The sequence below is a fragment of the Necator americanus genome, chromosome II (genome assembly GCF_031761385.1).
Source record: "Necator americanus strain Aroian chromosome II, whole genome shotgun sequence".
Classification (NCBI taxonomy): Eukaryota; Metazoa; Nematoda; class Chromadorea; order Rhabditida; family Ancylostomatidae; genus Necator; species Necator americanus.
Genome location: NC_087372.1, coordinates 23,434,973 through 23,462,460, shown reverse-complemented (window position 1 = coordinate 23,462,460; position 27,488 = coordinate 23,434,973). Strand labels below are relative to the sequence as shown.

Here is a 27,488-nt window from a genome sequence, read left to right as displayed (position 1 = left end):
ACTCGAGTACAAAAAAAAACTAATATTAATCTGCGAAGAATGCTACCTCGGTCGTGGAGGAACTTGAGCGCAGTAGCTATGTCCACAGTGACACGGCGAGCCTCTTCTTCTGTGAAATAGCCTTTCCGGATGATGTGTTCCAACAAAGGTCCTCCACGCATCTTCTCGAAAACCATGTAGAAGTTCACATCATCTTCGAACCACTGTAACCAATAACTCTTAAGTGTTTTAACACATGAAAGTCCCGGAATAGGACCCACTTCAATCAACTGGACAATGTTCGGCTGGTTTTTGCACATCTTAAACGTGTTGACCTCTCGCAAAATTCGCGATCTGGTGTGCGATTCCTCATTTTTGTCAACAACCTAGAGTTAAACGAAAAATTCGCATACGAAAAGTCAAGCACGATTCTCACCTTAACAGCATACTCCTTCCCAGAGGCAATTGACACGCAAGTTTGCACACTCGCATATGCTCCTGCACCCAATTTCTCCTGAGTCAGTTTATAAAAGTCTGAAAAAGAATTTTATTTGCGTTTCACTATCAATTTCAAATAAAGCGTAACTTTATTTTTCATTTCTCAGCTAAAAGTAATGTAATACGAAGCGTAATCCTTCATTCCAGCAACTTAAAAGAAAAATGAATTGAACACTAGTCACACTTTTTAACCTTTAAACCGAAATATTCACAATCGTTTTATTGAACCACTGTTTCGATCCCAATTAATTCAGATACTGAGTCTTTACAGTCTTTCACATCTCAACCCTATATGCGCTAAAGGCTCTGATTAAAGATTAAAACAGGCTTCTCATAAAAATTTTAAATGAAGAAGCAAAGGAAACGGAACAACATTTGTTCTGGCAACTGAACAAGGGATCACTGTCAGTATCTAGTAGTGAGTAGCGTGAAACCCGGATAGTTACCCTAAAAACCATGCAGAACGATTCTCGCCTTCAAGTAATTGGTATTTCTGAACATTATTTGGATCTACAGATAACAAGTACGTTTCAGTACATATAGAACACACCCATTAGCTCAACCATACCCTTCAGCTACCACCTTTCCCATTTGTGGAAAAGATCTAACGCTCTTCAGCGCACCATTCCTTTTTTTTGTTTGTGTAATGAAAACAACTTTGGTTTAACATCATTTTCCAGAAGTGCGAATTGCGATTGCGATTAACATCATTTTGTTTTTGCGTGAAGAGTGGAATTTCTCTCACATGGATACCCACAAACCTGCACTTTGGAAATGGAGTAATTTCAAATGTTGATTCTTAGTTTCAGCAACATTTCGTGCCTCGAAGACATGACTTACTAACTAGGTTTATCATTAGGGAATGAGGTTAATGATAACAAAGCAAGTGTTAAACAAAACCCAATTTAGTTACTCTGACGTTACTACAATAGTGAAGATTCTCCGCATTTGATCCGCTACTTTTCAGGATCAGTGTGAAAATTACTTGGACAATTTCTGCAATCGCACGAGCCTTCGTGGCAGCACCGAAATCGAAAGCTAAAATGTATATGAGTCAATAAATCAGTTCGACATCACTGCTTTTAAATTATGAATTTTAATTTTATGCACTTTTTTTAGAGATTAGTAAAACCTTTTCTATGGGGGTTGTACATAAAAATATCAAATTAGTTGAAAATTTCCCTTCATTTCTTTCCATATCCACTATAATTACAAGGAGCGACTTTCGAATATGGGACAAAAACTAAGAATCGTCTGCCAAAACGAAATACCGACAGACCGATTTCTCTCCTATTTGTAGGAAATGCAAGGAAAAATCAATCACTGATCACGAGCTCTCACACATTTTGATAAAGAATGTGAGAATATCTCCAAAAAGAAAACATCGATTCTGCCGAGTTATTGATGTTTGCTCGATTTCGTTCTCTTCCTAGAAAATTTAAGAACAAGGACGGTGCTGTCTGAGTGCGTGTAGAGAGGGTCCCGGCGGATTTTCGAACATGCCCCGATCATGCCTCGTCAGACCAATTAGCTATTGTATGCATCCTGAAGAGATTCACCTTCGCTGCTACTTAAGAAGCTCACACTGTCTACTTAACGCTAGGATATAACTAACGAGCTATTCAATTGTTTAGGGGAATCAAACACATCCATTGAGTCCACAGGAATTGGGGAACGGTCAAGAGGTACCCGTATGATGTGCCGCCGCGTATCCCGGAGGCTAATGAGCGTCGTTAATTGCACCTCGCGTCTCCTGATACCGTCATTATCGCTACAGTAGCCTGACTGCTCCTCTTGTGCTACGTCTTCAAGACGCCCCGCCCACTCCGCCCTCCCCTCCCATTTCGCCGCGTCTACCGCTTTTACGACGATTTTTTTTTCGCCGCGTCCACAGCTTTTATAATGCGCTTTTAAAATCGAACAAAAAGGAAAGTACCTGGTATTAGATGTTGTTCGAAGGTCTACATAAAGTGTGCTTGTAAGTTAATATAAAAGAAGGAAAGAATGAAATAGGTTTGTATAAGTGACATGCCATTTAGAAATGCGAGTGAAAAAGAAATTATCCTGTCTCGACTTGTTAGGTGAAAAACACTCATTCATCCCTGGGAGTGCAAGAGATGTTTCAAAAAATGTCCCACTGATCGGTGTTATGCTATCTTCTTTACCTTTTTTCCCTTTCTAAGGATTTCTTTTTGTTTATCTAGCTGGGTAAAACTGGCATCCAACGATTAACGAGGCGTGAATAATGCCTCGCAGACATACACTGTACCTAAAGGTATATCTCGAAAATACAAAGCTCTCTGTTCGCCACTAACACACCTAACCTCTCGTATTGATTCTATGTAGAGAATAGATAAAAATGATGCGATAAAACGGTGTTGAAAGAAGTTTGAAGAACCATACAAAGTTCTATTATATAAAACTGTATAAAACGTACAAGTACTAAGTATTGAAGTACTTGACAGACGCTCGATATAAACATTATATCTAAGTAAAATTTTGAAAAGGTAAAATGTAGAAAGAAGTTTAAGGAATGTATACAAAGTAATTAGCGCATAAATTTACTGTTATTATAGGTGCTGCAGTTGAGGTTGAACACGAATTCGCTGAATGACATCGTGACAAACACATACTTATGCACTACTAGTTTATATAGAAAACTTGGGGCATGAAATGTGTTAAATTATGAGATCTTTGAAAATATATGTATGTTATTCTTTTTCCTGGAGCATCTTTTTGAGATAATTTTTACTTATATAAAGTTACATTGGATAGAAGGATCCAATTCTTCTCTTTTATTCCCAATAATATGCGTTTGGTTTACTATCAGTACATCAGAATATCCGTACATCAGAATTCGCTGCGGCAATTCGTTTTTCACTAACATTCCTTCAAAATTCGCACTATCCACCGCTTCATCGCGACGCGAACGTCGCGCGCGGCGTTGATCAGAGAGCAATAGGGAGGCGGGGTGTGGGTGATCTCAGACGGTCGTGGAGGATGCCTAGCTGGTGGAGCGGCAACCGTAATTACGCGGAGGAGCGCGGTGCTGAAGGGAGGACATGAGCGGTCAGCCGGTTTTCACGGGTACCTCTTGTCCCGCACCCAGAAGGTCGGCAAATAAATTGGATACAGAAAAGCTTGAAAGTTACAGGATAGTAATCTTCATTCCCGTTACTTTTGAAAGCAGGAATGTTGCATGTTTTCAACGAAAACATGAAAGAACGTAGTTTGAAGCTATTAGATGCATCTTTCTCTCATATTTAACGTTAACGTTGGGATTTCTTTTGCTTCTGGTACGGTTACAAGTTTGAGGTCAACTCACATCACAAAATTCCTGTGGTGTAAATATGAGAGAAAGATGCATCTAATAGCTTCAAACTACGTTCTTTCATGTTTTCGTTGAAAACATGCAACATTCCTGCTTTCAAAAGTAACGGGAATGAAGATTACTATCCTGTAACTTTCAAGCTTTTCTGTATCCAATTTATTTGCCGACCTTCTGTATTTCTGACCTCGTAGAAGGGAAGGATTTCCTTCTACGAGGTCAGAAATACAGAAGATTCATTTGATAAAATTTCTAGACTTCCTAAAGGTAATAACTGGACAAAACTCGTCCCCGTCCTCTTATTGTGTACAAAACTCGCTCCTGTCCTACTATTAGAAACATCACACACACACACACACATGTATTATTATGCATATTGTTTTTGAATTGATTCCGTAATTCCGACAACTCGAATAACTCTTATTTACATAATTCATTATAGTTGTGTGATTTTTTGCGTCTCTATGGCCAGAATAGCATCTATGACGGTTGTCTGTACCTCCATGAACGACTGAAGCCTATATCCGCAGCATACCGGCATATCCTCATGCAAGTATACACGTAATGTGTCGGAGGCATTCGCGGAGAATCCGCCAGGACCCTCTTTACCGTTCCCCATCCTGTCTCACATTGTCTATGCCAAACGTGTTTATTCGTGTTGTGATGCACTTTCGATTGGGACAGGTTAGAGAGAAGTGCTCATCTGTCATAGAAACTGAGTGCATGGCGGTAGATACGTCGCGTCAACCCAATTCAACAAGTTTGTCGACTATTGTAAATATGTAGTATGAAGAAAATTTGAATAGAAAGAAAAGACTAACGTCAGTAAAAGATATTTTTAATTGCGCTTCCAATTCTACTAATCACCAATATCACAGCCACCTCGGGCGAAAATGTCGATCAAACACAAAATATCAGTGGTGTTACGGTTTTCACAAAGTTTTCTCCACGCCCACTCAAATTTCCGCCGATAGGATCTTTGAATATTGTGGTTGTCTTTAGTAAAGTGTAATAACCTCGAGCGAAAAGGTCTATTTCATCGATTTATCGACTTTTGTGCACTTTTCTCCAAACTGAGCGAAAACAGCTGCAAAACTTGGTGCGTGCAAATTACGAATACGGCAAGCATTTTGAACGGAAATATCGGTGAAACAGATTCCATCGATTTTTAAAACCATATTTTCCAAGGGGCAAAAATTCGCCTATTGCTGTTTTCCGTCACTATTACCGCACTTCGAGAGAAACAAGAAAGTCAACTGATTCACTGATTTTTACGCGCTTCTCACGGCACACTACGCTTAGTACAAACACGAAATACGATGCAGGATGTAGGTCTACCATTGAGCAGATGCATAATCAACCACCGTTTGTCGAGAAATGCTGATAAAAGCATAGGCACACGAAAAGATCAACTCACTCAATATTAGAATATAGAACAAAGAAACGAAATTGCATACCGAAGAAACCAGGTTTGTGTTGATATGATCCACTGCGTGTTCGGTTTCTGGGACTGCGCACACTTGACGACCCACTGCCACCACGCATTCCAAGGGGAACTAGCTCAGCCGGTGGTTCATCATCTACGCCATCCACATCGCCATCGCTCTCGTCCCCCTCAAATGCGCCTCCGAAGAAGCGGTCCGTATCGCGACCACCGTAGTACGATCTATAAATCTGGTTTCATTTACACCAATCAGTTCCATTTTAGGGGCAGAGTTAACGAATTTTTGCATAGAATCATCTTTTAAAATCCTTTTTCCCGGGAAGGTTCGAGACTTTCTTGATCGCAGCAGATCATTTGTTACCGATGGCACATCACGGTCGTCACGAGTAGATCACTCGGCCAAAGGATTTGAATGACTGTATGTCTTCAGACTACATCAGATGGTAGCAGAATGTATCGATTAGCTGCAGTACAAATAATATGATTTGGCCACTAAAATAATTCCAGTAATTAAAAGTCACGGTCATAGGGTGGAGCTTAGAGGCGAATCCTTCCAAAGCGAAGGAGATCACCTTCAATGTAATGGATGTGTTAACAAGTGAGTGTAAGTAAGAGTTAACAACACTAATTACCACCCCTCCCTTTCTACTTCTGAAGGCAGCAGTTTTCTACTACCTCCATAAACAGAACAGAAACACAGTGCGTTTGTTCTTTGAAAAGAACCGTTGGCATTCTCCTCTTACAAGCTCTCTCATATCTGAGCGTCTTAATGTCTTAACTACAGTTCTCGTACTTCACCTCCTTTCATCTCCATTAAAGGTAGCATAGGTATCAAAGGTATGAAGAGACTGAATTAAAAATATGTTACAACGAGAGCAGAGAACATTTTCGTAAGAACAGTGTTATCGGAACATCGTATCACGAAACTGACGATGTCGTGGTCTCTGTGGGCAAATATAAAGTGCCGAGCGTAAATTACGACTATGAACGTGACCCCGCTCAATTCTCCTAATCGTCCTGAAAAACGTTTTTCTCCTCCGAAACACGGAGGATGCGCCATTGCACAAGCTCCGATTCTCTCAGTAGCCTATTCATTAGTTTTACCTGAATACTATGCTGAGGAGACCTCACTGATTTCCGACCACCCGCTCGTAGATGCGCTCGTACATAAAGGTTCTAACATGCTGCGTTCTAACATACTTTGTAGAATAAACGCCGTTTTCCATGCCGTTTTTCAGAACGACTAGGGAGAAATGAGAAGAGTCACGCACATACTCGCACTCTACACCCCGAAGTGTATATTTGCTCATAGGGATACCAACATCGTCAGTTTTGTGATACGCTGCCCTTGAGAAAAGGGAGTTCATTAACATGTTTTTTTTTTAATAAAACGTCATCCCATCATTCTTTTGATATGCACCTCTCTCTTGTTGGATTCGAATAGGCAGAAAAGCGGAAAAACAGCTTCAAATTCGAAGTCTCCGACTTTCTCTTTCGAGTCCATTTCCTTCACATCAGAAACAAACAAGGGAAAAAAAACAGTATTGGTGCAGTTTTGTAGCATATTTCCTTCTGCATCTCTTTCCGTCTTTGTTTCCCTTCCTCACGACGAGATTATGCTCTTTGGAAATACTACATTCCAATTTTTATGGAAACTTCGCTTTTCAAATTCTCTGCGGGAACGAAATTTTGTGAAAACTAATATACAGCCTTTAATTGTTTGCATCCTCGTGCATCCGCATACACTGTTTATTTTCTTTCTCAACAAGGACGTTTAGTGATTACTTTGGCGGGTTTTTGCGAGTAGTAAAAACGCGCTAAAACTTCGTATTTACGCTGTACTTCCGTAGATGGTTTGCCCACATTATCTTCTCACTTTATCGTGAGTTTTCGGTTTGCAAACCAGAGTTCAGTAAAGTTGTACTTTACACACTTCAAAACCACAAAGGGATTAGTTGAGAGACCACTTCGTCAACCCTCTAAAAGTGAAGGGGTCAGAGCTCCAGCTCCAATTATCGCTCGCAACAGCTAGTTCCATCGCACCGCGTCCAGTGCAGCCGCTACGCAATTGCACAAACTTTGAAATCGTTTCCATCCAACTATGAAACTCTGTTGTAATTGAGATCCGCGACAAATAACAATGAAATATAAGGCAAATTCAGCGATTTTCTTTCACAGACGATGATATTACCAGCGGTAACACGTAGTTGCAGCGATTCTCGTCCATAGAGGATACATTATATTATGGAATTCACCAAACTAGTCGTCTCTTTTACTTTAAGCGGTTAAGCGTACTAAAACTAAATAAAACCCATATGATGAACTTATGGCCAGGTGAAACTTAACAACAGAGGACACTCATCAACACAAAAAAGCGTGGACACCTACCTATCACGGTGTTCACCAGACTCGCTGGAGGAATTACTTCCAAAGCGATTCAACGACACATCTCGTTCGTCGTCGTCGCTTAGAGGGGCACCTGTAAAAAAACCCTCTTAACTGTACTTTCAAGAACTCAGAATTGTGTCTCGAGTAAATCTTAACCAATTGTGCTCTTGCTCACCAGCATAGACTTATAGCAACGAGTACAGAGTAATCTCAGAAGGTTAGACCTTCGACTGCTTAAGTGATCCTGATGAGCACTGAGAGCAGGACAGTTTAATAGCAACAAGCTCGATGGTCCTTGCCTCTCCCCCTCCCCCTCCTCTTTCTCTATCCCTCTCTCTTCCCGCCATCAACTAAAACAATTACAAGGGAATACAAAAAAGTCTGCTGAGCAAAACATGCGCATCCAAAAGCTCAAATGATCAAAGAGTGCCCAGGTTTGGTTCTGGACCTGAAGAAGAAATCAAGTGAGTATTCGACTACGAAAGCACGCTTCTTCAAACTCTATTGATTATGGTAGTTCAAGCGAAAGAAAATGACAACAAGTTTTTATCACTTGGAGCAGACTGGCACAAACGGATTCAGAACGTCGCTCAAGCCATCGATAAGTGAGTCATCGTAGTCCTAGTGTAATTTGCAACTTCTGCAGGAAATGCTCTAATTAAGCGACAGGATGTGAATAACGGGAAAGAATGGTTGATAAAGACGGAAATAATCAAATGATTTAACGTCGGAAGTGCAGCAATTAACAAAGAAACTTTAGTACTTCTGTTAGTTTAAGAGAAATGAAACCAAATCCAGATAGTCGAACGAAGTGATAGTGAAAAATAAAGAGACTCGCTACTAAGGCGCAGATTCTAACTCTCAGGTGATCATTTGAGTAGTTGTTAGCAGAAGGTTCGTGTTCTAATGTGTAATTTAACTAATGTCCAATGTCGACCAAGAAAATCGCGTCCGGGTAAAATGAAGAGGACTACTCCATACTAAACAAACAAACTTACGGTTGAGCTGATCAATGACCGATATAGGGAATCCATTGTGTAGCAGAGTCATCTTGTTGCTGCTGGGAAAGTACCGGTAGATCGGGAGCTGGCGGGTGGACAGAGAGGCCGGCGGCTGCACGCGACGCGCTCGCTGGTTCTGTGGGAGGGCGCTGCGGCTGGCGCAGCGTTCGATTCGATAAGTACCGCCCACCGCTGGGACGAAAACATCGGGGGATGTGGCGGTCTGTTGCTCTCCCCTGCGTCTCTGCAGCGGACTGTGTCATGTGCTCGCTGGGGTTCCAGTGCGATGAGGGGGACCACCACTACGGCGGGGACCGACGGTCTTGAACTGATGGTGCTAACATTTAACCCTGTCGCCTTCTTGTTCATCCACAGCATGTGTTCCGACCAGTCAAATTTACCGTTGCTTTTAAGGCAGAAGCTGTTGTCTACGAGATCGACGGGCATGCAAATGCCATCAGCTGAGTTATTAACTGAGAAGACTGCATGCACCAAGATTTTTCGAACCGACAAGCTGCAAGTGTGGGAATATAGGAAATGATATAACCTATAACAGTACGGGTACCTCCATAAGTCAGTTCTATCAGTTAACAGGAGCGCAACGAGTTGTTTACCTTCCAAAGAGTTTGTGATCAGTTCAGTATGAAAATGCATGTGTATGTCTCGGCATAACATTAGCTCGTTTGCGATTACTGCTTTGGTATCCATTGAATAAAGTCCGCACTTCGCACGTGATTGGATCAATGATCCCCATTGCACACCGTCCGACTCAACTGGGAAGATACGGCGCTTCTACGCTATTACTGCGATTCGGACTTCTCGATGTGATTATCTACACATTTCTATAAAAATGAAGGCTAGTTGTCCCGTCCTAAACTACGCATATGATATGAGATGAAGGATGACAACCCTACATCACGAATATTTCGGATGCTCGTTTTGCAAATAGATACTGTTGATATCAACTATTGAAGGCATCACCCCACGAATCTAAGGTGGTGCAGATTTCAGGCGAAGTATTCGTATACGGGATGGGAGACTGCGGAGAGGGAGGTGATTCCGTCCATTTCTTGCTAATTGCCGTAAAAAACGGCCCGGAAGATGCGGCGCCGCACAAGACTGGAGCGCTCTAATCGAACCTCTTGTACAAAATGGTGCGCCAAAACGAATGAAGCCGTATCTTCCGGGCCGTTTTTTACGGCAGTTAGGAAGAAATGGACGGAATCACCCCTTTCTCCGTAGTGTCCCATCCTGTATACGAATACTTCACCTGAAATCTGCACCACCTCAGATTCGTGGGGTGATGCCTCTAACTACGAGAGAAATAGGTGATTTCGAACAATATCGGCGTGGCAAAATTTCAATATGGCTAAATCCCTTCTTAGCGAGAGTGGGCAATGCTTAGTAGATTGAGAGGAAATCATTCAAAGTGAAAACAGTCAAGGTTCTCCTAGACGTGCACATTCTTACGAGTTTCTGAGTTTTTGACAGTAAGACTCTTCTATGTAGAAGAATGAGATGACAAGGCAAACAAGATAATCTCCTTCTAGCTAGCTAACAGATAGCTTCAGCTAAGATAATGCTGCAGATTGGGGATGACATGGATACGACTGGATATAGCGTGCGCAGTTTGTAAAAAAAAACTGCTTAAACAGAGGTAGCTGGTGACGACGTCGTCGATGTGACCGTATAGCGTTCAGGGGGTGCAAGGCCTAAGCTTAACACAAATTGATTGAACCACATTTTCACATTTTCCCCATTCATTGGAATAGGATTCGTAAAATGCAGTGATAAGTTATGTAAAAGTTTCCGTCTTGTACATAGACCACAACAACAAACCGTGGCTCTGTTGACCGCATCACTGATAGATCTGAAACAACATCCACAAAACCTCTGCATTCATAGACAGCTGACTTGTGCGACATATGCCCTTGAAACCCTACACTACAGGAGATTGTCGCTTGATGTGGTCCTATCACGATCAGCTAATGGAAGATTCTTCTAATATATGTATGATAACCTTCGAAGGGAGAATTGATGTGTGATACAGTTAAACAACATGTTCTCGTCTCTCTCTGTAAATTTTACATTGCGATCTATGCACTGCTATTCAGTATTCTTCACATTCGTCTTCGAGAGCATATCTATTCCCAGCCAACCCGCCGAATTAGAAAGACTGATTGCCCACTTTATTCGGCCGAAAAAATCGATGACCTTCTGTTCCCAGAATATTCAGCGAAAATGTCAGATCCAGAGGCTGGCTCTCCGATGGCTCCTTTGCTTCCGCAATATCCGCCGAAAATGCTAAATGCTGGGTCGCGATAACTGCTCACCGATGATCATCTTGCTTCCAGACTATTCCCCGAAAAGGTCAAATCTATGGGCGTGATAGACTCGCTAACGATCCTTTGAGGACATACCCCTCTCAAATGCTGCTGATAGTGGCTCGCCGATCAGCCTTTTGCCTCCAAAATATTCCCCGAAAATCCAAAATGCTGCGATGCGGTGGCAGCGCACGTGCTGTCCGTTGATCTGCGTCCCTGCCCAGGAAGATCTGTCGCACTGCACCCTCCGTCGACGGCATCACTCTCGCTGATGGTCTGCGATCTTGCCGGTCTCACCGATCACGCCATTCGTGCCCCTTGTTCATCGCCCAAGTCATCGATTTCGAATGACGTCACGTTTGCCGAAATGACTTCCAGAGGATTTGTGATGAGACATTCATGATCTATATAATAGTAGATATTGGACGCGGGCAGAAAGAGCTTATAGGTCGATCATCGCGTACGTCTTCACGGGAGGTACACCTTATCGCTTAACGTATTGCTTTCTTTCACTTCTTGTAGGTTCAAAACAGAAGAACGGAAACTCAATAAACTTCAAGAAATGATGCAGAAAATGTGTACATGATGACCTAATAATTATGCAAGTAATAAGAGATCCATGCTGAGCATGCTTATGAATGTAGCATCCAAAACATCTTGAATGTAGAATAAAAATGAGAAATTGATAGATCCAGCAGCTGTACTTAGAATACTATACATGCTCGTGACTGTCTGCTTCTAGGAATCTTAGACCTCTTGGAAGATGGATAAAAAAACGCCACAGCTGAAAGCAAAAGTAAACACCATAATAGGACTTTTTTCTTTTGAATTGGGGCCAAAACAATGAGTTTCTGTATAATAGAGATATAAGATGTCGAAATGGTATAAAATGGTATGATTTTAAAAGATGAACGTACACGTGCCACCGTATGCGAAGCCTTCGGTTTCGACGAAGAACATCTTCAAATAGGTATTCGGTATATTAAGGCACTTTGTATAGACGATGAGCAGGTGGGCGCGACTGCGAAGCACGCAGGATGTGAGATGGAACGAAGCAGCTAGCGGATGGATATGGAACGAGCCTGAAATCACAACGAAGAATGTAGCTGAGGTGAATAGACGAAAACTGACTATAAGAGGACTGCGTGTAACATAGGAATATCAACTAGGATTACGAAATTTGGTAGGAAAAATCAATGTAGCAATGATTCAGTATAGCTGCTTACGCAAATGCGCGAAACCACGAGTTTTCACCGCTATAAATATACGAGTGTATTCGAAAAAGTCCTTAAAGTAGTGGGCACAAACAAAGAATTACAATACAATATAAACGGCTATAGCCACTATGACAGAGAACACTACAACGCTATATGTAATTTGTGCGCCGATGGCATTCTACTAGTATGCCTAGTAGAATATCTGGTGCAGGGAAAGCGTTAAGGTGTGATTTCAGCAAGAAGCGGTGCGATATGAAAACGCCGCACCAATGGGTCTTGCTGAGAACCCACCGTTCTCAGAAAGATGATAGGAATCTCACGTAGTGCTATGGGAACCAACTTCACGACTGATTACGTCGTAAAGCGCTCACGAGATCGTGTACAGCGCTGTCACCTGCTGCCAGAGAAAAAGGTGCCACCACCATCAGCGAGCCGCTATTATACATACACATATAATCAAGAAGCGGTGCTGAGCAGAAAAATGTGACAGTAGATGGAGGATTTAAACAAGTCAACCACGATTTCCAGTTAATTTACCATGGAAACATCGATAAACTATTTCTCAGCAATTTACAGAAGAAACAGTGGGAATCGATGAAATTCTTCAAGGAAAGGGACGCCACAAAATGCAGAAAGGGACAAGAGGGGAGCAACGTCTCAGAAAAATCGACAAATGAAACTACAAATATCTTCAAACAATTTGAAACAAATAACTGACAAAAATTAATAGAGGTAATATCGGGACCGAGCATGTCTCCCATGATGCGCCTTTGATTGGGACAAGAGTAATTGTGTCACGCAGAGAAAGACTATTACGCATATTGCACTGGTTCAAAATATTTGGTGCCAACTGAAGAGACGGTCCAGTACAAAGCTCTACCCAACCAACCCACTATTATGTGTTTTCTCCACGCCTCAGATGAAAGTCAAAGAAATCACGTGTTACGCTAATGTGGCTTCCCAATGCCTCAAGTTCGATGCATTGTGAAAAAATGATATAGTATGTGGTTCCTCTGCGAAGGGATGAGTATAGGAATTGGCATTTCCATCATTCTGAACAACCGCTCTGGTCTTTAATAGCCGCTGTCAACTAAGTTTGAGGTGACAGCCATATCCAGACCATCTGGTGTTTTTCGATCTCCTTTCACCGTGACACTACGATAACAATGGCAATTCGTGATTACTAAAGCGGAAACTCGGAACAACACGTGCCGGCAGTTGAACAGGGGGTCATACTTATACACTGATAAAAAAGACTTGAGCTTGATCAACAAACATCGACGGATGATTATTAGATTGTGAGCAAAAAATAGACAAAGGCAAGGCACACATGTTATTGGAAAGAGTGTGATGAGAGTGGATTGCATCCAAAATAAGCACCTATTTGGCGACAGATGCGACTAAGAATTGCAGGTGTAAACTGAGCTCGTGGATTACAGAACATATCAGCATTATCTGATGGAAAACACCAGAGATGTTTTACTCTGAGAATTATGCTTGTTTGCAATTGAGTTTCATTCCTATCTATTCAGCGAGGGCATAATTAGTCAAAATATCGTGTTAAAATGGCAGAAAATAAGCAAATCATGCATTTGAACGATTTTTCTTTGAGAACTGTTAAAATTCCCAAACGTGGGTTAAAAAGAAACAATAAGAAGTGGATTCAGGATGACGCGGATAATTAAATAAAAAGGCAAGAGGCTTCACAAAAAAAGTTGTCATTCTAGAACCGCACGAGATCTAAAGCGCGTTCAAACACTCAAACAACCACTCCGAGTGGCTACTGTCATCCGAGATCTTTGTTCTATCAGTCGTAGATTTCAACTACCATTCATAGTTGGCATCATGCTTCATGATTCTGAACACTATCTACCGAACTCTTCTCATAATGTGGAAGTGTTTTAAAGTGATTATATCAGTTTACTTCATTAAACAGTGGACCTTAATTCGGATCCAGACCCATAAACACGCACCTCAACGCCGAGGGTGAATCAAATTATAACGACAAACAGCTAGTGCTTCATGCATATGCAGCTAAGGACGTGTTGGAGGATGTGGTACCAATTAATTTTTACAGTTGATCTAGCTCAACGACGCACATTCGTTCTCCATATAATTTCGTGGGTATGGGAGGTGAAATAGCGTAGGTGGTATCCATAGCGAAATTTCTTGGCTGAAACTACACTAACGCGAATACAAACGTGTTGAGACAACCTCTTAGATTGAGAATATTAAAAGGCTGAACAAATCACATCTATGGGACAGAAATTTAGGAAGAAGATGGACATGATACCTAATGGCAAATAGTGAAGCTACTAACCTTTCTTGCCACTAAACCGCTCTTATTTCTGAAAGTGAGTAACCAAGTCAGTCAACGCCCCAGAACCTAAGCATTACTCTTAGAGGATCTACAACATGTAGATACTAAAAGTACTAAGAGAAAGAAGATGGAGTCCCCAGAAATAAGGGTATGGTTAAGTGTCCCCTCTCTCTCTCCCTCAACTACACTTTACCCGCAAGTAGGTACTTGTCCAATCCTTCGTGAAAAGGAAACAAAAACAATCTAGAAAGCAGTGGCGGAAGGGTTGCAAAGCGAATGAGTTCATGGCGGATAAAGCACTCGAGAAAGACTAGATCGGTGTGAGGCCAGAACAAGAACAACAGGAATCATCGTAAGGCGTAGGAATGGCAAATACGAATTTAGCGCGCTCAAAAGCAGGTTGGCGCGAGATTACAAGTGGAATGAAAATTTACGATTTTTAAATTTCGTTCAATAATCCAGCTGGAATGACGTGATGTCGACCACCATGAAGTGCTTTACCAAACTCTAGTCCTAGTGACGTCTAACACGTCACTAGAACAATGATCGTCCGATCAAAAATCAAATTCTTTGACAACGCTGTACACTAAGTATGTCGGCGTATATTGGTAAACGTGCAGTTCGATGAGAAGGTGAGACAAAGACACGGCAAGATGGATGTCAGTCGAACTGCTGTATGTAGGTTGACGCATGACTGTGACGATAAACGGAGAGCAGCTCTTCTTCACAAGCCTTTGCATGAAACACTGACAATTAGCCTCTGACAACTTGTCTTCACTTGTGTCTACGAACTGTAAATTCGAAATATGTAGAAAAAGCTGCCTCTTGTAGCTCTTTCCAGGCATGCTAATATTTCTAGCTCACAGTTATTAAGAAAAAGTTTAACAAAATTGATAAGCAAAAAAATGACATCGCCTCGAATCAGGCTACAATGCGGTAGACATCAGTACTCACGTACTCTGGTATTTTGGGATCAGGTAGCAGAATTCAAACAACATTCAAAGTCGCGATAAGCAGAAAGAAAACTAGCTGGCTTTGACTTCTCCAGGTCTGACGAAGGCGATATACCGAGAGGTTAACTGTCAATAAAGATCAACATCAGTCTTGGCTGCAGCTGATGCAAATCAGTGGAAGGGAAATTCCTAGTAGCAAGAAATGAGAACCAATAATTCCGCATGGGTATTTGGAGCGAAGCCGAAGGGCTAAACAGATCTATGGGAGGAGCCCATGTTTCGCGGCTTCCTGGACACAAACCAAGAATCAAACAAGGAGGAGCTGCAGACTCTTCGCTCGCTGCCGTCCTGACCTCCAGCGATTCTGTCGCACCACGCGGACATCACGCGGTGTTTTATGCCACACAAGCACGTGACTGCACAGCGATAGCGACACTATGAAAGAGCACGAGGCAAATGTGACTGAATGCCTGAACCAGTGCTTTTCCTTTTTGTTGGAGCGTCACATGTCATGGAGTCCCCTTTAGCAAACAAATTAAACAAAAAGAGTCTCAGATAATGGTTGCGAGCCTGGCATCCTTTTCTTCGAGGCCAGCGTCGCCAAATGTGATATGGAACCTGTTCTACTTAACTCGGGAACTCTTCACTTACCTCAAGTTCATCAATTTTTACCTCCAGATGACCAGGTTCTAGTGGTGTAGGTATCCCGCAGTATGTTGAGTGGTTTTCGGTTGAATTAGCTCTATTTGTTTGCTTTGGTTGCTTGAACATACATCTTAGGGATCAGTTTTTGAAATTCGTCAACAGCCGTTACTTCGAAAGCATGAATGATGGTAGCTCAATTGCTAATGAGTCGAATAAGACGGGGCCTAGCCGTCTCTTGGCTCACGAACTAGTTGGGAAGCCGTTAAGTAAGCAAAGGATCATGAGAGACACGAAAGTGCGTGTGAGTATACCACCTGAGAACGTAATGCTTGATGTTCTCCTAGACTAAACTTTTGTGTGTAACAAAGGTCAAGTTCTTTAATTTCAGCTGTTTTACTAGCTACTAGCTCGCTGAGTTGCAATTATTCCCCATAAAAATACCAACATTCCCTATTTTTCGATGTAATGTTTGAACAAAGTCTTCTTGCAAAGCTAATAGAAGATGGAGACTTTAAAGGCATCACCCCACAAATCTGAGGTGGTGCAGATTTCAGGTGGAGTATTCGTATACGGGATGGGAGACTACGGAGAGGGAGGTGATTCCGTCCATTTCTTGCTAATTGCCGTGAAAAACGGTCCGGAAGATGCGGCGCCGCACAAGACTGGCGCGCTCCAATCGAACCTCTTGTACAAAATGGTGCGCCAAAACGAATGAAGCCGTATCTTCCGGGCCGTTTTTTACGGCAATTAGGAAGAAATGGACGAAATCACCCCGCTCTCCGTAGTCTCCCATACTGTATACGAATACTCCACCTGAAATCTGCACCACGTCAGATTCGTGGTATGCTGCCTTTAACATAGATCTGCTACGCCAGTGCACTCAGAATCGTAGCAACTCTGCAGGAAACTCATGTTCTTTCCTAGCCAAAACAATTTGCTTAAATTAATAAAACAGAACTCTGTAATATGAATACCATGCTATATAATAATGCGCTTAATGTCGTGTGTGTTTGTCTGTGTGTCACGAAGATACTCCATAATGATGCAGAACTCAGCCCTTGTGAGGTGCCGAACCATTGCCATGCACCTGATAGGCGAACACTCTACCTCTTCACCACTGTCCAGATCTATATAAACATCTATGTTGGTGTTGATAAGGCAAGTAGGTTTCTCGCATATGTTAGTGATGGAAAATAAACTTTTATGTGAATGTATACAATACTCTGCATGAACATTGAAAAACCGACTCTGAGTGACGGTGCGGCACCGTCCGCCACCGTCGCTTGCCCATAACTGCTCATAAAATGGAAACTTCAGGACAACTTATGTACCATTAGATTCCTCTCTTTGAGATCTATACAAAAACCGACATATTGTTGAGAAAGGAGCAAAATGACGCCAAATATGCGCCAAAAAGCAATAATTGGAACCTAATATAGCCTAAGGTTACGGTTGAAATAGTGTTCAGAGACTCAAACTTTCACATTTGGTCAGAGTAGCAAGAAGCTGCGGTAGGCAAGTACTTGAAATTATTGATTTGTTATTTTTTAGTCATTTGTGCGTCATTTTTAGTCATTTTAATTGTTGTATGAAATAGCGGTTCGTCCTTACTTTGATCGCTTGTTGCAAGGAAAGAAGTTGTCAAAACAGCCTATAAAATCGCGGTAGAGCACAACTACTCCTGAATTTTGTGATATTTGTATTGTATACAGACAGATGAACTCCGCTCGTACACTAGAGTATCGCAAAGTTTGAAAATCCCACTTTTCGTCTTTTTCCTTTCATTTCATCTCTACTTTGCATCTCCGTTAATCACCAGAACAGAGGTCAAATCGAAAGAACGTAAGCAGAAGGCTTAAAACAGATAATGTATATTAGTTTATAAGGTATGTTTCCCTCTGAATAGATTTTCTCGCTCTATTTATAACACCTTCTTTTCATAACATTCCATAGAAAGGAAGAGTATGAAGCTTGCTATTAAATTTTATGCAACTATTTCAATACCATGCTCCTTGATTTACAAAAAATTGAGTTCGCCACAGCATTTCGAGTTGAATGATATCGTTTCCAAAGCTATTCGAGATTTTTTTTTCTACCTGACTCCGCGGCCCGGCTATTTTCGCACCTCAACCAAGGCTGGCCTATTGCACCATTGGCAGTCACTGCTGTAGCAGTGGAAGAAACATTGTGTGGATGTTAACTCCACATTTTATCCCAAGAAATTCAAATATGTACATGGAACAGAAAAAAATTGAACACTTCACTACAATATATAATACCAATTCACATCACTATTAAAATGTTAATATTCATCCTCTCATGTTGGATTTATTAGTGCCAGCTGGGTAGCTCGTTTTTTCGTTGTATAGAGTCAATTTTGAAATAACAACAACAATGAATTATTAGAAAGATAGTAGTCATTGTTCGAACTACATATATAAAACAAAGGATAAGTTAGTTTAAATCTTATCGCATTAATGACAGCTGAACTGGAGCGTTCAGATCAGGTGACAATATTAATAATCTCATCTTCACTAGAATTTGATTAATCTTAGTCCTTGCTTTCATTACGTAATATCTGCGAAAGATTAATTCAGAACATTTCCAAACAAAAATATGCGACGTCTATATAAATGTTGCCTTTCCAACATTGTAGTTGCCAATGGTGCAATAGCCCAGCCTTGGTTGAGGTGCGAAAATAGCCGGGCCGCGGAGTCAGGTAGAAAAAAAAATCTCGAATAGCTTTGGAAACGATATCATTCAACTCGAAATGCTGTGGCGAAGTCAATTTTTGGTGAATCAAGGAGCATAGCATTGAAATAGTTGCATAAAATTTAATAGCAAGCTTCATACTCTTCCTTTCTATGGAATGTTATGAAAAGAAGGTGTTATAATAGAGCGAGGAAATCTATTCAGAAGAAAAAAATATACATTATCTGTTTTAAGCCTTCTGCTTAGGTTCTTTCCATTTGAACTCTGTTCTGGTGATTAACGGAGGTGCAAAGTAGAGATGAAATGAAAGGAAAAAGACGAAAAGTGGGATTTCCTAACTTTGCGATACTCTAGTTTACGAGCGGGGTTCGTCTGTCCGTATACAATATAAATATCACAAAATTCAGGAGTAGTTGTGCTCTACCGCGATTTTATAGGCTGTTTTGACAACTTCTTTCCTTGCAACAAGCGTTCAAAGTAAGGACGAACCGCTATTTCATACAACAATTAAAATGACTAAAAATGACGCACAAATGACTAAAAAATAACAAATCAATAATTTCAAGTACTCACCTACAACAATTTCTTGCTGTTCTGACCAGATGTGAAAGTTTGAGTCTCTGAACACTTTTCAACCGTAACCTTAGGCTATGTTAGGTTCCAATTATTGCTTTTTGGCGCATATTTGGCGTCATTTTGCTCCTTTCTCAACAATATGTCGGTTTTTGTATAGATCTCAAAGAGAGGATCCTGAAGTTTTCATTTTATGAGCAGTTATGAGCGGTGAGTGACGGTGAGTGACGGTACCGCACCGTCACTCACCGTCGGTTTTTCAATGTTCATGCTGTATAATAACATGCGTATTCTGTCACGTGTGTGTGTTTCACTCAAGAAACCCCAAAAAGAGAGGGAGACGGATACCGTGGCGTCGGTTTGGTGCGCTGGAGCCTCAACGCGGAAAAATTGGGTGGGACGGGTCCTGAAGCGTTGAATCCGTGCCCAGGAGCCAGATAGCTGTAAAATGGGGCGGGTCCCACGGGGTCGGAATGGTGCGCCGCCGCCAGAAAGCTATAGAGCGGGGAGAGACGGGTTTCCACTGCGTCGGATTGGTGCGCGAGATCCACAACGCGGTAGAATGGGTTTCTGTGGTTCCTTCGCATATCTATTTCCCAGCATGTCTTCCTGATGCTGCTGACATCCTTTCTTCAAAAAAAAAAAGGAAACGCACGTGCGAACGACTGCTTACATGCAATACATAGTAGGAAACAGTTTACGCGATCTGACGTAGAACGTCATTTTTATCACTACGATAGTAATATTCACGTCTTCATGTTTGTACATCATTCTTTACTAATAGCTGAGAACGGAGGAAACTCATACTTCGAGTGATGTTTCCAAATTGTGGAGGTTTGAGAGAAACATAGATGTAAAATCAAGATTTGTTGTTCTCCAAATATAGAACTGAGCGTTTAGGGAAAATCTTTCATCTATGCTTAAATTTTCGGGTAAATAAAATTGAAGAAAGCGTTGGCAGGAAAAAACAATTCTAATTTTACAAAAATGTCGCTACTGTTATTTCTTATTGATCGGTGAAGACGAGGGAAGCAAACAGCAAAAAGAAGTGCGGCTTTAGCTGGACGTTCAGGCTGGTGTACATATATGTATAAAAACGCACAAATATAGCTTATATAGGATGTTATTGGGCCTTAAAAAAGATGCGCATGAAAGTTGGTAGCTGGTTAAAATTTATTTCCGCTCAAGATTACCATATCTGTAATCACCTATCACCTCCATTACCTGCTTTTTCATTGGTTTTCACTTTGTTGCCTCTAAAAATGGTAACCCTTCCATTCCTTGTCGCATGCAGGAGTTGTCTAGTAGTTTCTCTTCGTCTAAGAAAACACGAAGTACACGACATTTTTTTTCATGAATAACTTCGTGAAAAGCTCTGATCCTTTCTTGGCGACCTTCCCATTGTGTGCTGTCAATCTCACGCAACTCACTCGCTTACCTCCTTCTGTGCAACTTTTGTCATCGAGTCGCATTACGTATCTCATCTAAGTAATTTTGGTTCACCTGACGAATGAGGCAGTGTGCCTGATCTTACATATAGTCGGGTCAAAATGAGCTAAAAGTCGAAGCAATTCTCTAAGCGGCCGCGTCCGAAGCGGCGCGATCGAGCTGGTAGTTGTGAGGGAATCGGATGGCAACGATGAGCGGAGTTACCAAAGTTCCCCACTTGGCCGCTACCTCCACCGCGCAGTCTCGAGCGCAGCATACGGAACTGCATCGAGCACCATATCGTTTTGACCCGGCTATATAGTTGGCGCACGACATAACTATCTATACAACGGTTTCCACGCTCCAGTTTCTCGTGAAACAGTGTTTCTTATCATCTTCTCAATGCATTCATTCCGTTTCTCCTCGCGCAGCTTTTGGATAGGGTCGTACATTATTTTGATCCATACGTCCTAAACACCTAACTTCTACGGTAGTCTGTCTTTTCACAGTGTTTTTGAGGTGGCGTTATGCATCCAACATCGATACACAGCAGAGGTCCGTTCATTTGAAGGGTCACTCAAACTAAGAAGGTGTTCACTTACCCTATATTTGTTGGAACATAAAAGACAAGCTGAGAAAAAATCATGCTAAGAATCCCCAACGCAAGGTGATTTTTCTGATCTAGGGGGGGGGGGGGGGGAGGAGGAGGAGATTTTGCTTGTTCTTTCAACATAAAATCTATCTCGTGCATTGTGCTATTTTAAATGCAGCATAACACGAATCTGAGGTGGTGCGGATTTCCGTGGAGTCTCCGTATACGGGGTCGTAGATTATGGAGACGGCGGTAGTTCCGCTCATCTCTCCCTGCATCACTGCAAACAGCCACCTCCAGAATTCTGTATTGTACGACGCCATCTATTACAACGCTCCACCCTTTGCGCCGCCTACGCCCTGCGATTCGTCGAAAATCAATTCGGACTGCCCCGATAGGCGGTAGGAGAAGCTACGCGGGCAGGGGTTGCGCGCTACAATACAAGGCTTCGCACAAAGCAACATTCAGGTGCCGGCCGCATGCAGATTCAGGGAGAGATGAGCGGAACCACTCCGGTCTCCATAATCTACGACCCCGTATACGAATACTCCACCTGAAATCCATACCATCCCAGATTCGTGGTATGCTGGATTTAAACCTGGGGAACACGGCCCTTGAATGTGAAGCAAATTTCGGGCGATCCGGGTCACCCATGATGTTGAATTAATGCAATATGGCGATAACAGATGGCATGTTCGTCAATCGCAAAAAACACATCCCCTCAAAGGATATGGAGGGTATTTGCTTAGTTGTCCATCCATGTTCTTGGTTCTCATGAAATCCTATCTTCTTACCTGGTCATCTTTCACCTCGAACTTTTAGCATAATTTCTTCTCAGCTTAGCCTTCGACTTCCGACAAATATGGAGTACGCCAACGCCTTCTTAGCTTGAGCGATCCTTCAAATGAAGAGACCTCCGCTGTGCATTGAGGTTCGACACATAAGGTCACCTCCAAGCCACTGTGAAATGATACAATACCGTGGAAGTTCAAAGATTCAGGATCACTTTCAACTTCCATTCGCCAATTCTATCAGCTGTTGGAACAGAGTATTTTAAGTGTGCAAGTATTTTAGGAGCAATTGAAGAAAGTTGTCTGTGACGAGGAATTTTTCACAACTCTGTTTTCGAAGACTTCAAGGTCAGGTTAAGAGGAGCAATAGAGGAGGAGTATAGGATTGGAAGATCGGGATCAGCAGACCGAAACGGAACGAAGATTGCTTCGCAGTGTTGATGTCTACAACGCAACTTTTCTTTAAATAGAAATTCATTTCTTCTACCAAGGAAACTTCACTTATGAGATGTACTCATATATTGAGATTCAATCAATGTAGGTTGTCTTTATATTTGTTTAAGGTGAATTGAGTAACCGGCACCTATCTCAGAATGTCACTGAGTGAGAGTCAGCTAATAAACCTTCCATGACACTGCAAACACAACAATCATCATAGGTGGACATGTGGTTCCTCAAAAGCGCGACTCGTGTAATGATCGACTACCTACACACGTGTAAAAATATGGACGTGGTGTCTAATTGATGTTCCAGTGGTGATGTCATTTTGTAGTTTTGTGCACCGTTTCCCTCTAGTGAAACTGACTTCGAGTAAGATGGAAGGATTTGTGGTTATGCGCGTGGGAGTGAACAAGTATTTCAGCAACTCTTTTGTCTCAATGTGACTGGCGCGGCAATGAGAGCATAAACTTGGATTACCAGCTGCTTCTAAAATTGGAGCTTGTTTAGTCTACATTCAACTGGTTACAAAAGGAATGACTTGAAAGCGTGATCCAAATGCTTCCGTGATGAGCTACCGCTGGTGAAGATCAGTTGAGAAAGAATTTCGCAGAAGTGTCTTCGGAGATACAGGCGATAGGAATTATGTGAGATGAGATCGAGTGAAATATTATTAGCTCTGTTTGTCATGGAGACGCACGCAATTATAAGGTTTCGCTGCAGCTTTCCTGAATAGAGGAGACATGTTTCGCACCTCCTTTTTTCAAGAAACAGAAACGATAACGAAGTGTTCCATTTCGAATTTCCTCGTTCTTCAATTCTTGTCCAAATTGCGACCATCGCAGTTGTTGAAATAAATGCACATAGAATTCTTTCTGCGAAAAAGGGTCCCGATAAAGAGTATGAAGGCTGGAATATCTCACAGGCGATTTTCTATCGGGTGATCATCTACGAATTGTTCGTTCTTTCAATGAGATTCTAACGATTCAAGTGAAGCCCAATATCCAGGAAGAAAGGATTGTTACTAGCAGTGATCATCGCAGACCATTCATGTTCGTAGGAAAGGTGGTCGCCGATTTACCATTCGATGTAGTTTCTGAGAAAGCACCGAATGTACGTTTGTTGAAAGATCATTCGAGATGAAATCGGGTTAAATTTAATTAGCTTTGTTTGTCCAAAGGTAAACGAAGCGACGTTAGTGAGGTTAAAATTCGACACACCACAACATTCTTTCCATCATTCACTCGCCAACTCTACTGGAAAGATGGTGCGTCAACGCGGTTCTATGTCGCCAAAACTGTCTATACATGAAGGAAGGAAAATTACAACATGAAGACTCTTAGATAATGGGGACCTCATGGATAGTTATCTTGAACAGTTCTATGTTCTATGAGCACTGAGAACAGGTGAAAAGGAGAATTTCTTGACTTGATAGAAGAGAAGCAGTGTAGGCAGTTTTATATTAGGGTCAAAACGAGATGAATCACGTACGCAATTGCGTACGCGGCTTTTCTCAAGGCGCTTCGGCGAAGCGTAGCGGCTAGGAGCGTGGTGAAAGCCTTGCTGGCACCACCGATCACTGCAATTTGTGGCGGTCCCAACTCGGTTCCAACCGCTGCCTCCACCGCGCCGTTTCGAGCGCGTACGCAAATGCACCTTAACTACACTCGTGATTAGTGTCGTTTTGACCCGACCATAGTTGGGTAGGCTACCGGCCAACTCGCGAACCGAGACGTTCGTGCTCAGTTAGTTCGACACTGTGGTTCTTCCACATAGGGCTGGCGTTGCTTCCAATTCTAAAAAAGTTACCACCAAAAGAACGCTCGAATTATGCCTTGTAATGCCAATATAGAATAGCCTGAATTCAAGACCTCACAGTTCGAAAACAGCCATGACACCTCCCCTAGGCCTTTTGTTAAAATTGAGACATCGGAGATCTGAAGAGATTCAAAATTTAGTGAAATCGCCAAAAAGATGGGCTGATGTGTTCGCAGCACGGATGGACCAACAGGTTGCTCAACTCGGCGCGACTCAAGAATCTCAATCTCGTAATTGTCGTATCTTTATGAACATGCATGATGACTGAAGCAGGATGGAGTGAATGAATACGAAGATGGACTCGTACTGTTGGTGACAATAGTCTGTCAAAGTAAGAAAATCGTTGTAACGTAGTTTCTTACGACAAACCTAGTAATCGGTCTACTATAAAACAAGGTTACGAATATACGCACAGAACACTACGAAGGCTCTTTTAAGCATACCAACTGCTGGAAAAGATTCCCTCCAGGGTCAAATAATAGGAGACTTCACTCTGAGGATAATGTCTGAAAAAGCTTGAGAAAATGCAGGTAGGAAACGCGCTGGAGTAAGTGTGAACCCTCAGCGTTTTTTTAACCTAAAAAAATCTACAGAGAAAAAAATATTTACTGATAGATCATTACATAACATTCTATAGAGAATTCTTTTCTCCACAGGGATGAAGTGACTTTGTTTCTTAGTTTTACTGGTTTTTTTTTTTTTTACCACGGACTGTTAAAATGAGGGATCAAGAGGATACAAAGCGCTTTTCACAACATTTCTTTCCTCTAGTTGATCGAGACGACAAGGTATCTGAAGCCGAGATTGGTACTGTCTATGGAGAAGAAGCAATACTTGAAAGTACGTGCCAATTGACACAGGTCTTATCGCCCAAAATGGGAGATTTTGATCGGGAAGAGGTCAAAATCAGCGCAACGGTCTTCATCCAACTGCGATGGGCTGAGAAAAAATATTTGATTTTTTCGAACAAAAAACTCACAACAATTTATTTATTTATATATTTATTACGCTCAAAGGCGTGCCCAGAGTAAGAGGCAAGGAATGAATACCAATAAACAATAGAAAATCCAGCAACGAGAAAAGAGTAGAATGAGAATAAGCAGGGATAAGTCACGCGAACAGTAAAACAAGGAACGATTTAGTAATTTCAAAAAGCACATAAACTCGACAGGGTGGGAATTAAGACTCTTGGAAAATAAGAAAGTATAGGTAGGCTATAAAAATTAGTGGCTTCCAATCACATGAGCCAGCAAGATGCCCTCATAACAGAATTAATAGGTACAACACCGGAACTTCGGCAAGCGGGTATACTGGCTCACCCCGCTCAACCGGTGAGTAGAAAAGGAAGCACTAATATTATAGGCTAGATAAAGGAGTAAAGGGAAATACCAACAGTGCAGAGAAGGTTCAAACAAAAGATCAAAGGAACTACGCATTAGAACGCATTAGACTGCTAGGAAAGCAGAAGCAAATAGAAGAAAAACGTAAAGTTGAAAAGAAAAACCAATCAAGTTACTAGTTGCATGAATAGTAAAGCAAAATACAGCACCGAAGACGAAACAAAGGCACCGAAAGGTCAAATAGAGACGAAATCGAAAGAAAGCTCAGGAAATCGAAAGCAGGGAGCAGGCGGCCTTGCTTAGGATGCCAGACGAACTGACATTGTTACTGAAGAAGATGAAGAGATGAACTGTCCATCGGGAGAAGCTGAAAAAAGAAGAGAGAAATTAGAGAATTTCGAGGTTAAAAAGTCGAACTAAATCAACTTGACTCAGCCTTCGTTTAAAAATCGAATAATGATCTGAAAGAAAAATAGACAGTTAAAATAGGAAAAGTCAAAAGAATTCTCTATCAAATGATGTATCAAATTCTGCCGAAGCTTTTTATCTCTATAAGAGCTTTTAAGTTTGGAGAAGAAGTTCACAATTTATTCCCCAACCCAGCATAACATTACTTACTTAGATGGCTCTTCTTCAATGGACGTGTGGGCCCCAGCATTTCTTCCACTCGTTTCGTTCCCTCGTCATTGACATACAAAATGTTCTCAAGTTTCGTGAGTGACGTTGACGAGGTCTTGAGCCGTATTCAGCTGACCTCTCAGCTGGTCCATCCGTGTACACGTCACCCCATCTCGTCAGCGGTCTCCCTCGAAGGCGTTTAGCATCTCTTAGCATCCACTCTAGCGTTATTTTAGTCCATTTATCGTCGATTCTTCTCATAATGTAACTTACCCATCTATGCTTTGCTTTTGATATACATTACGCTGGATCGCGAAGACGGGACTTTCGTCTTAAGTCGGAGCTGCGAAGACCGGCTAGGTGTTGTGTGCACCGGTTAAACTTCAGAAGACATCCCTCAAGGGCTCTGTGGGCAGTAAGTAGCTTCGTAGACGTGGCAGCGGTGTCTGCCCACGTCTTCGCTGCGTAACAGAGCGCTGGAAGAATTGTCGAGTTAAACAGATGGGCACAAAAATCTTGGTCCGTAGCTTCCCTGACGGCTGAGAATGCTGCCCATGCTGCTCTCATTCTTTTATTTAGTTCTTCCTTCAAGTCGTTTTCCACGTTCATAGAACGCCCGAGGTATACGTATGACGAAGTTTCCACGATTTGTTTCCACTATGAGAAAGCCTTCGACAGCGTAGAAACGAATGCAATACTGTCAGCCCTGGTCGATCAAAGTGTGGATGCGTCGTATGTGAGGACATTAGCCAATTGCTACGACCGATGCACCACTAAGATACAGCTTTTCTACCCCCTCACCATACCCATTGGAAAGGAGGTACGACAAGGCGATACTATACCGAAGCTGTTCACGGCTGCATTGCAATGGATAATGAAATCGCTTTCCTGGGAAGAAAGCGGAATACGTGTCGATGGAAGATTTCTCTCGAACCTTCGTTTTGCGGACTACATAGTTCTCTTTTCGAGAAGTGCTAATGAAGCAGAAGCGATGCTCAAAGGATTAGACGAAGCAGGAAACCGAGCGCTGGAGCTTTCTATATTTGAAAAAGTCGGCAAATCTAATTTTTCTAAAGAATAA

General features: G+C 41.9%; 2 protein-coding genes across 5 annotated transcripts in view; one reads left to right on the top strand and one right to left on the bottom strand.

The window, feature by feature from the left end:
• The window catches only part of RB195_019173 (uncharacterized protein), a gene marked incomplete at both ends in the record, with an annotated part of 20,053 nt that extends 3,830 nt beyond the window's left edge, over nt 1-16,223 (bottom strand). Inside the window, 9 exons of one of the 3 annotated variants that reach the window (XM_064186911.1) lie at nt 47-203; nt 261-365; nt 416-513; nt 1,239-1,320; nt 1,463-1,515; nt 5,263-5,471; nt 7,638-7,728; nt 11,880-12,044; nt 13,560-13,623. In XM_064186911.1, the coding sequence (XP_064042793.1) occupies nt 47-203; nt 261-365; nt 416-513; nt 1,239-1,320; nt 1,463-1,515; nt 5,263-5,471; nt 7,638-7,728; nt 11,880-12,044; nt 13,560-13,623 (1,024 nt within the window). Of the gene's footprint in view, nt 1-46; nt 204-260; nt 366-415; nt 514-1,238; nt 1,321-1,462; nt 1,516-5,262; nt 5,472-7,637; nt 7,729-8,635; nt 8,688-11,879; nt 12,045-12,499; nt 12,519-13,559; nt 13,624-16,103 lie in introns of those variants that run through there. The other 2 variants (XM_064186912.1, XM_064186913.1) reach the window with 2 other exon arrangements.
• On the top strand, nt 15,675-27,488 carry RB195_019172 (uncharacterized protein; the record flags this gene model as incomplete). 2 transcript variants are annotated; one of them, XM_064186909.1, is made up of 7 exons in its annotated part: nt 15,714-15,864; nt 16,008-16,149; nt 16,233-16,363; nt 17,146-17,259; nt 25,221-25,289; nt 25,728-25,780; nt 27,000-27,488. In XM_064186909.1, the coding sequence occupies 7 exons, from the start codon at nt 15,714-15,716 to the stop codon at nt 27,486-27,488; spliced, it is 1,149 nt and encodes a 382-aa protein (XP_064042790.1). The 2 variants fall into 2 exon arrangements, with proteins under 2 accessions (XP_064042792.1, XP_064042790.1); XM_064186910.1 differs by lacking the exons at nt 16,008-16,149; nt 16,233-16,363; nt 17,146-17,259; ... (1 more) ...; nt 25,728-25,780; nt 27,000-27,488 and having other exon boundaries at nt 15,675-15,893.